General features: G+C 37.7%; 1 protein-coding gene across 1 annotated transcript; it reads right to left on the minus strand.

Annotated features, from left to right (window-relative positions):
- Positions 1-4,245: 4,245 nt before the first annotated feature.
- On the minus strand, positions 4,246-9,247 carry LOC122744335 (WD repeat-containing protein 5-like). The gene has a single exon (XM_043989784.1). It carries the CDS (start codon positions 9,088-9,090, stop codon positions 8,089-8,091), a length of 1,002 nt encoding a protein of 333 aa, XP_043845719.1. The 5' UTR covers positions 9,091-9,247; the 3' UTR covers positions 4,246-8,088.
- Between the last annotated feature and the right edge of the window lie 1,335 nt (positions 9,248-10,582).

Here is a 10,582-nt window from a genome sequence, read left to right on the forward strand (position 1 = left end):
CATGTTGACATGATTTAAAATGTAATGTTATTTATGTTTTGTTGTATTTTTTTAAATTATCTTAAATATTTCCTAATTACATTTTACTCTGGTTCAGGCAGTATCCAGGAGGGATGCTACCGTGTTTGACACTTCTGATATACACAGCATGATTGAAAACAGAAGATGAGTTAGTCCTCTGTCAAGACTGAGAGACAAGAAGTAAAGATGCAAATTGTATCATTGGTGGCAGACCAAACTAAGTTCTCCAACATATAGGATGGATGTCATGTGAATGAATGAAGCATTTACTAAGTACTTATTAATTATATGTAAAGCACATTTAAGAATTGTTTGAAGAGATTGTCATTTTTTATATGAAGGGAAGATTCCCTAGATGACATTATAGATGCATCAAGGTAACAAATGTCCATGTTATAACTAACAATAATATATTGTTCTTCTGGTGAGTGTTTGTTTTGATGCCAATTCTTTGAGAGATTAAGACTCTCCTTCTAGTAATTTCTCCTGAATTGCAAATTCTACTACCGCTGGCAGTAGACAGCCATGGGAATGCACTATCCAAGATCAGAAGTTGTCATAAAACTATGGGATTTTTTTAGCTAGAAGTTAACATTAGAATCTCCTTTTTTCTTTTTATCCAAATTATTTCTTATGACTAAAACAGAAGCAATGTAATTAAATAAATATTACAACTTATAAGTATCATAGACGTTATAGAACAAAATAAAATAGAAACTCACTAATAAAGTTATAATAATGAGAGTGATCAATTTTAATGGTTCTTAATATAGTTTATCTCAAGCATTTTCTTGTTATCAGATCTGCAGAAAAGATTACTTCCAAGTCATCTAAACTCAATTTGGTCTTACTTCCTCCTCCTCTCCCTTCTTCTCATCTGTCCTCTTCATTGCTTCTCACTTCTTCCTTCTTCTCTCCCTCTATTGGTCCCCCCAGTCCCCCACTTCATTCACATACAGGTTGTGGCAGCTTTTTTTTCTTAGTAACTAAATTAGTTCCTGAAGTGTCTAAATTAGTCAAGAGAGATGAATCTGACACTTCTTTTGCTTTTTTTCTTTTTTCTTGTATCTGGCTATGTTTCAGTTATGCTGAAATGCAAAGATTCCAGGCTTTTTGTGCCTTTGGGGGAATATGAAACCTCATATCTCATTTTTTTCAAAGCAAAGCACATGGGTTCCCCATATCTCTCCATCTTCTGGAGAAAATTACTTTTGCTTGTCTGTTTTCTTTTAAAAATATAACAAATCCACGTATTTAAGGACTGTTCAGATTTTGTGAACTTGGTGACAGTTGAGTTGGGGGAAAGTACTGAATTAAGAATCAGGAGTCCTGAGTAGGAAGCCTGGCTCTGACAGGGACCAGCTGTATGACTTCAGGAAATTTACTTTTCTGGGCCTCAGTTTTTTAATTTGTGAAAATGAGGAATGAAAAGGAAATTTGCACTACCACCATTTTCGGTTGATAGAATGAACATAAATCTTAGTGGGATATACTCACATATGTTATTAGTTTAGTTTTAAAATTTCAGAACCTAAGGTGTATTGCCACATGTAAGATACATCTGTCCACATAAGTTGTCCAAACACATTGATGAGATTCTTAGGTAGCACCCAGGGGTAGACATCTATAGTATCTGGCTCACTACTTTCCAAGGAATACTGCAATTTCCTATTTCTCCCATAAGGAGAGCAGTAAAACTTGTTGCTATGTTCTTGCTCTTTCTCTGGCCTCCTTCCAAAAGAGGTATCAGGTAAGATTTCTATCTATCTGCCCCAGTATTGTTGGTCTAGGGGACACAATAGTTTCTGAATAAAAACCATTTTCCTGTTCCTCTTAAGGGTAAGGATCTTAGATACTTGACAGTTAAATCCTTCTCAGTAAATATAGTTACACAGCCATATTTTTTATCCTGTAAAATCTGTTAAGGAATGTTAAGGGATCCCCTGAACTTCTCTTTGAGTTGCCTGTTGACAAACTGCTTATCCAAGGAAACAGCAAACTGAAATCAGATGTGTTATGTAGATTGGTGCCAGAAAACACACAGGTATGAATGAGCTGTTTAGATGGGAGCAAGATAAGTTCCCAATCCAAACCAAGAGAGGGAGCCTGGTTTTTCTCAGGTTCTTTCTCTGTGAAATCTCTAGAGAGGCAAACTTGAAAGTAGATTCAATATCGAAGAGCCAGATTCCCCTATATGCCTACAACTTCCAAAGTCTTTCTGTCTTTCCACATGTCTCTCCCTAAGAATCTCTGGAACCATACGTGTCTCTTTCCCAAAAAGGTCTGGCCCTAACTGCCCCTTTTATAGGTATGTAACCTGTCATCTTGGCATTGTCTCACAAATTAAGCATCACATCTCCCTCTGTACACTCAAAAATATACAAAACAATCCAGGCTTAGTTAGAAGCCTGATTATACTTAATTTAAAACAGAAAATTGAAGAGAATTTTAATTTCATAAAATTATAGAATTTGAGAGTTAGTAGAAATCTCAGTGGCAATGTAATCTAAAAAATTCATGAAAAGAATTCCCAATGACATACCCAACATGTGACATCTGGCTTCTGCTTGAAAACCTCCAAGGAGGGGAACCCACCTTCAAGGAAGGTCATTTTATTTGTGGATAGTTCTAATTGTTAAAAAAAAAATCCTGAACGAGTATAAATTTTCTTCTTTGCCACTTCTGATTTAGTTCTCTTTGACAAATAGAACACATCTTTTCTCTCCTCCATATAGCAGCCCTTCAATACTTGAAGATCATTGTCTGATACCTCCCCCCACCCTTACCCCCACCCCCATCTCTGAATCTTTTCTTTTCCAGCTAAACATGCTCCATTCCTTTAGCTAAGCATGTTAATATCCTAGTTACCTTCTTTTGTATACTCTACATCTTATTAAACTTCTTAACCCATGGCACCCAGAATTTAATGTAATATTCCAGATGAGGACTAATGAGGTAAGATTACCGAGGGACCATTGCCTCCCACTCCTGTTGAATTGTTTCTCAAAGCAGCCCAATATCATCTTATCTTGTCTAGCTGCCACATCACAATGCAGATTGATATTGAGCTTTCAGCCCACTAAACTCTCCAGATAATTTTCAGGGGGAAAAAAAAAAACCTACTGTTATCTAACCATGCTTTCCTAATCTTGTTATTGTAAAGCTGATTTTTTTGAAAGTGATTGCAAGACTTTACATTTATCTTTATTGAATGTTGTTTTTATTAGATTTAGCCCAATGCTCTAACCTGTTGATATTTTTGTATCCCAACTTTATAATACATCATATTAGTTATCCCTTCTAGCTTTTATCATCTGCAAATTTGGTGAAAATAGCATCTAATTCTTTCTCAAAGTCAATGATGAAAATGTTCAAAGGCACAGGGCCAAACATAGATTTCTGTAGTACATTAGAGACTTCCTGCCATATTAATATTGAACCATCAAATACTACTCTCTGAAATCAGTCATCCAAATAGTTCTAGCCCACATCTCTCCATCTTCTCCACAAGTTATTGTATATTTTTTAAAAGCCTTGCTAAGATATAGATAAATTATATCCAAGTTACTGCCCTCATCTACTTGTTTAGTAATCTTGTCAAAGAGGATAGTTTAAGATCACTTTTTTATTTTTAATGGAACACTGAGGCATGAACTCTTCTTGAACCTGTCATGGCCTCTTCTTTTTTTTTAGATTTTCCTTAACCACTTTGGTAATTATTTGTTTGATAATTTTTTTCAGGAATTAAAGTCAAACTCATTGGCCTATAGTATGCAGAGTTCTTTCATCACTTTTCATCAGACTTTTCATCACATTGTGGTGTCTTGTCACAATGATATGCAAATGTTGAATAATGGTGGATCTTTCAATGAACTGAACTAAATCTACAACCTATGAGTAACATACAGAACTATACAATTTATAAATATAGGTAAAATTCAAGCAAATTATCTCCTAGCTAGAACTTGTTGACTTAAACTAAGATTTAAATGGAAATGGCCATACCATTCTGAATGTGCCTAATCTAATCAGATTAAAATGGAAACAAATAATTTTAACCCAATGATAGAAACATACCAGTTATCCTAATTGTTTTCTGCTTTCAGACACTAGCCTATAGTTTATAGATATAACATAGTTATAACATAGAATTTAGCTATAATTTGCATTTATGTACAAAAAACTTTATAGAAGGGGTAATAAGTGAATGTTAGTGTTAGTTATATCCCAAGACAGTAAAAACAATATTATTGGTTCCCTTTATTTTCTTAAATTTTCTTAAGACTTAGATTACTTTATCCTTGGTATAATATAAAAAGCCAAGTAAATTGTTTTGGTATTTGTGCTGGTAAACTTCTAGAAAAAAATATTTCTAACTTTTTTTTTGTCAGGAGGTAGTAGATAAGTGATTGTACCGAGGCTAATTTTCAGAAATACTCATTTAAATATTTCACATACAAAACAATTATTTCTACATTTTTAAAGAAAAGGACCCTTGCCAGATTTTAACAAAAAGTGAAATATGTCTGATTTTCTTCTGTTTTTAAAATAAACCTTAAAGCAAAGAAGGCAATTGAATGAATGAAAACACAGTGACCCTCAGAGATGACTGTTTTTATACTGATTAGCAATCTACTGGGGGGCAGTTAGGTGGCACAGTGGATAGAGCACCAGCCCTGGAGTCAGGAGGACCTGAGTTCAAATCCGACCTCAGACACTTGACACTTAGTAGCTGTGTGACCTTGGGCAAGTTTGCCCAACCAAAAAACCAAAAAACCAAAACAAGCAATCTACTGGGTTTGAATGTCTCTGGGCTTCTGAGCTGATCAGTGAATATACTTCCTACTACTACACTGCTCTTTGGAGTAGATGACCATGATCAGGATCAACTTGAACCTTATAGGCATGCTTGACTAACCTGTAGTCCTGGATCTTGTGATTTGATTAGACAGTACAGGCCTGAGGTAAAAGTGAAATGTCTGTTCCATAGTCCCACAAAGTGCCTTTATTTTTTATTTTTATTTTATTTTATTTTATTGGGGGGGGGGGCAATGAGGGTTAAATGACTTGCCCAGGGTCACACAGCTAGTAAGTGTCAAGTGTCTGAGGTCACATTTGAGCTCAGATCCTCCTGAATCCAGGACCAGTACTTTATCCAGTGCGCCACCTAGCTGCCCCCAGTGCCTTTACTTTTTGAAGAATTATAATGATAGTAATGGGCTGTTGTTTGTATTTTAGGTATTTGTTAAGATGTGTTTATTAGTCCTTTCTGTTTTAAGACTTTCTTTTGTGGTGGGTGAAATAAATAGCCATTTTTTACCTGATGTCCATTTTGTATCTTAAGTGCCTTTTTTAGAAGAGATCCCCCGTTAAACCCCTTTTTGAGGAGACTCTCCACAGGAACTATAGATAAGCTTTGTTTAGGAGATTTTTCTCAGATTTTGACTTTAAGGTGGGAGCATAGTGAACCAGAGTACAACAGACACCTGGATCCTATGGGGTCAAGGGAAGCCCAGAATAATACAGGGTTCTATAAGTCAAGAGCATGAGCCTCTTGTAAGAAAGAGGCCCATAGGCCATGGAGAGAGAACTGTCTGGGACTCTAAGAGGTTAAATGACTTGTTTATTGCCACACAACCAGTATATGTCAGAAACAGTACTTGAATCCAGGTTTTCTTGACTTTAAAGCTAGCTCTCTTAGGCACTACATAGTATGCTATGACTGTGTGGTAGGAGCAATTTCTTATTGCCACTTCCAAGAAAGTTAACCTAGCTTTTCCTTTAAGAAGTAACCATCCTGAAGTCTTGATTAACTTAGGGGATGAAAGGCTCAGGCTGTTGATATCATAACTTGGTTTCCAGAGTGTAAAACAGGGAGGAGGAGTGCTAGGCATGGTCAAGATGAGTGATTGACAACTCAGTCAAAAAAGCTGAATCAACTCCTGATGTCCCCTTATATCCTTGTTGAATAGCCTTTGCTGACTGGCTAAGTATGTATCTCTTTTTGTTAACTGTTGAATGACTTGTAAGCATCTCATTTTGTTCCAGTATCATACATAAATGACTGAGGGACTAGCCTGAATCCAGCCCAACCCAGAAAAGTCTGCTTTTGCCTGGCACATAACTTAATAAATGTTTATTGGTGGATTTAGTATTCTTTTACAGGCTCCTTTTGAGTCCTTTGTATCTTCCGAAGTTTCTGTGTCTTCTGAAACAAAGCCTGTACTGTACATGATGAATGTATTTTTATTTTATTTTTAAAAATTTTTTTTTAGTGAGACAATTGGGGTTAAGTGACTTGCCCACGGTCACACAGCTAGTAAGTCTTAAGTGTCTGAGGCTAAATTTGAACTCAGGTACTCCTGACTCCAGGGTCAGTGCTCCATCCACTGCGCCATCTAGCTGCCCCTGTATTTTTATTTTTAAACCTTAGGTACCTCTGTGACTTGGTGAAGGTTGTTTAGTTACTTCTTTTTGACCTTTGCCTTACTCTCTACACTCTTGTGCAAATGGGTTTCCCAATGTAAATATAACTTTACTACTCTGTAGAACAGTATCAAAAGATCTGTAACTCTCTTTACCTTTTTGTTAACTCTAAGCCCCTAGCCAGGCACAGAGTTCCTAACAAAAATTCCCTTGTGTTAGACGTATCTTTACCTCTTCTTTGTCTTGCCTCTTCCCAACAGTATTTACAGCTATTTACACTAGCTATTTATAATAAAGACAAGGTAACTGTTTAAAACAAAAGAAAGGTAAATGGACTTTCTGGTGTAAGAGGTTTCATGCTTCCAAGAAAGAACCCAAGGAGAGAAAAAAAAGCTTACCACCTGGGGTCTGTAGTTGAGTCTCAGGAACAAAGCATTGGTCCTGACACAACTCATGACAGACTGACCCAAGTACCCTCACACCTAGAATCCAAGTTCCTTTTTTTGTGACAGTTGTCTACACACAGGTTTTTTTTTTTTTAAACAGAAATTCCCACCTTTAGAAAATGACTTTTAAATTTTATGGTTTACTATGTAAACCACTGAGTGAAAATATTGGGACTGAAGTGTACAGTGATGTCATTAAAAGTTCTACACTCTGAACTTTCACAATACAAAATTGTGTTTACCATGAAAAACTTTATAATGTTCCAAGTTTGGTTTTCCTCTGAAAGACATCAAAATGTGTTTCCAATTACTATTAAGAAGGAATTAATTAGAAGTTAGAGTGGGAAAAGTAGACAACTTGCAACATGACATCATCTATTAAATATATATTACATATACATATATATATAAAACAAGAAGTAATCAATTACATAGAAAGTAAAATTTCATTACATATCTCATTACAAAGTCAGTGAAATTTGGAGATAGAAAGTCAGAAACTTACATGGTTGTATTTGGTCACAGAATTAATTATTCTATGAGTATAGGGCATCTTTAAAAAGGATACAGAAGCTTTAGTTAAGGAAAAGTCTCTGAAGAAATCGTTCTATATTAAAAATTCAAATTTCAAGTACTATTGACTCAATTTATACACAAAATAGATTGAAACTTTTCCTTTGACAGCATCAGGAGAATGGGCAAGAACTATCATGAAAGCTTTTTGAGACTTAGTGATATATGCAAAAATTTCCCCCAACTAGGTGTTACAGTGTATAGAGGAATGGGCCTGGAATCAGTAAGATCTGAGTTCAAAAGTCTGCCTCAGACACTTACTAGCTGTGTGACCTGGGCAAGTCACTTAGCTTGCCTGCCTGAGTGTCCTCAACTGTTGAATGAGTATAATAACAGCACCCGTACATGTTATTGTGAGGATCAAAAGAGATATTTGTAAAGCACCTAGTACATTTATTAAGTAAGTGCTTAATAAATGCTTGTTTCCTTCCTTTAAAAAAATTAGAGAGCTATCTGCAAAATCAAGCAAATGCTGCCATTTCTTACCAGGCTCCCAATTCCCAGGGAAGGATAAAAGAGATTTTTCCTTTTGGGCCAAAGAAACCACATTCTCAAATATTTAAGTTTTTTGCCCAACAGGATCTACTTCCTGATACGGTCTCCAATACGATAATGAAAAGGTTTAACAGTCACTCTTCCAGAGCTTAATCGTTTTATCATTGTCTAATGCAGCTGATGCAATAATGTTTTCTGTAGGGTGACAAGCTGTCGAGATAACAACGTCTGTATGACCTTGTAACTTCTGCACAATCTCTTTTGTCTGAAGGTTCCAAATGTAAACCAGGTTATCTTCTGACCCGGACACAATCCACTTTCCACCAGTGACTAAAAAGTTAGCAAAAATACAATATTTCTCATTCTTGTGGCCAGTGTACGTCTTCAGGCACCTCCCCTTGCTGTAGTCCCATAGTTTAAGAAGGTTATCCAGAGTTGCAGCAAGAATGTATTTCCCATTCGGAGAGAATTTCACAAAAGACACAAGAGGATTCTGGTCGCCGATAAGCGTTTTTAAGCATTGACCTGACGCAGTATCCCAGATGCGGCAGAGACCATCGTAACTACTTGACACTATCAGGGAGCCGTCGCGGTTAAAATGCACAGCTGTAACCGGGTCAGAGTGAGCGGGCAGAGTCTTGAGGCACTTCCCTGTTTTCACGTCCCAGATCCTTACGCTTTCATCAAAAGAGCCAGAAACGACGAGATTGGAGAGGGGATTGAAGCTACAGCAGAAGACGTAATTAGTGTGTCCCTTCAGGGTTTTTAGACACTCCCCCGAGCTCACATCCCAGATTTTAAGAGTTTTATCATCCGAGGCAGACACTAGAAGGTTGGAATCTGAAGACCAGGCAACATCTGAGATTTCCAGTTTGTGCCCAGATATTGTTTTCTCACATTTTCCATCATATGCTCCCCAAATTTTAATGAGTTTATCAGCGGAAGAGCTTGCTAACCATTCTCCGTTCGGGCTAAATTTTACCGAAGATACGCCTTTAGTATGCCCCACTAATGTAAATGTTAATGTGTAGTTTGGCTTTAAAGGTGCTGGCTTGCTCTGATTGGTTGATGAGGATGGTGTAGGTTGTGTTTTCCGGGCTTCTGGGTCTGGTCTCTTTTCTGTTGCCATCGTTCGGAAATGAGCGAGTCGGGCTTCAGAAGCTTAAGGGCGAGGGGCTGAAGCCTGCGCCACGAAAAGAAAACCTGCCTTTGCGAAAGTTAAATCTCACTTCCTCTAGGTTCCGCTCCGGGACCGGGGGGGAGCCTCCTCTGCCTCCGTTGCTCCGGAGGACAACCACCCCCTCCCCGCCCCCTCCCGCTCCCGCTCCGCCCAGCCCGGGAAAGGACGGAAGCAGCCGCACAGGTTCCTCCTCCTGCCACCAGGCCAATAACGTCTAAACTTAGGTTTCACACTCCTGCTGCTCCAGCTACACTTGGCTTTTATCCAGTCAACTGACTTTTAAAGCGCGACCCATTATTTCTCACTTTGTGGTCCCTCTTCCGCTCAGGACTACTGACCTCTTTGGCTTCTTAAGTCTCAACTAAAATCTCACCTTCTACAAGAAGGTTCCCCCGGTCCTACTTAATTCCACTGCCTTCCTTCTCTTAATTATTTCCTATTTATTCTGCATAGAGCTTGTTTGTATATATTTGTTTCCATGTCTTTCCCATTAGATTGTAAGCTCCTTGAGGGCAGGGATTGCCTTTTGTTTCTTTTTGTATTCCGGTGCTTGGCACTGTGCCAGGCAAAGTGGTAGGTGCTTAATAAACGTTTATTAATTGATTGCTTTCCTTTTGATTCATTTTAGAGGTTTATTTACGTCACAACAAGTATGATTTAGCAGTTAGTTTAACCAGTAATTGTTGAGCCCTTTCCTCATTAATTATATCCTTGCTTTCAAGGACCATCCTTATAGCTAAATGGGGACCTTTTGGTGTACATTGGTAGAAATGTAGATTTGAGCTTATATTTGTAGGCATCTTGGAGTAAACTCTAGGAGAGTGCAAAGTGAAATAGAAAGTAGTATTTTGGGAGTTGCTTGCAAGATGGGACCTAGTTTGTATAAACTCAGTGGCCCAGAGTCATCAATAACATCTACAATATTGCTTTTCTTCTTTAGGTATTATTGGAATAAATCTGGGATATTGGGATTTCCTCATCATCCTGTAATATCTCAGCCTTGGTACTCCATCTCATCACTAGCCTTTGCCTTTCTAATTTAAACTTCCATTTAAAGAGAGAACTCAGATGTGATCTTATTTCTCACCTGGCTGCACTACTTTGGGACTTCTTTGCCTGACCTCCATTCTCCTACCTCTGGTATCTTCTCCCTTCTCCATTTTCAGTTTCCTTTTGGTGTGGAATTTTTCCATTAAACTGTAAGCTCCTGGGGCAGCTAGATGGTGCAGTGGATAAAGCACTGGCCCTGGATTCAGGAGGACCTGAGTTCAAATATGACCTCAGACACTTGACACTTACTAGCTGTGTGACCCTGGGCAAGTCACTTAATCCCAATTGCCTCACAAAAAGAAAAAAAGAAAGAAAGAGATAAACTGTAAACTCCTTGAGTAAAAGGACTTTCTTTTATATATATTTGGATCCCCATAGTGCCTGGCACATA

This window comes from Dromiciops gliroides, chromosome 2 (genome assembly GCF_019393635.1).
Source record: "Dromiciops gliroides isolate mDroGli1 chromosome 2, mDroGli1.pri, whole genome shotgun sequence".
NCBI classification, from domain to species: Eukaryota; Metazoa; Chordata; class Mammalia; order Microbiotheria; family Microbiotheriidae; genus Dromiciops; species Dromiciops gliroides.

What these genes read in the sequence shown, in the direction of transcription:
- LOC122744335 (XM_043989784.1), bottom strand. Translation starts at nt 9,090, where the DNA reads ATGGCAACAGAAAAGAGACCAGACCCAGAAGCCCGGAAAACACAACCT.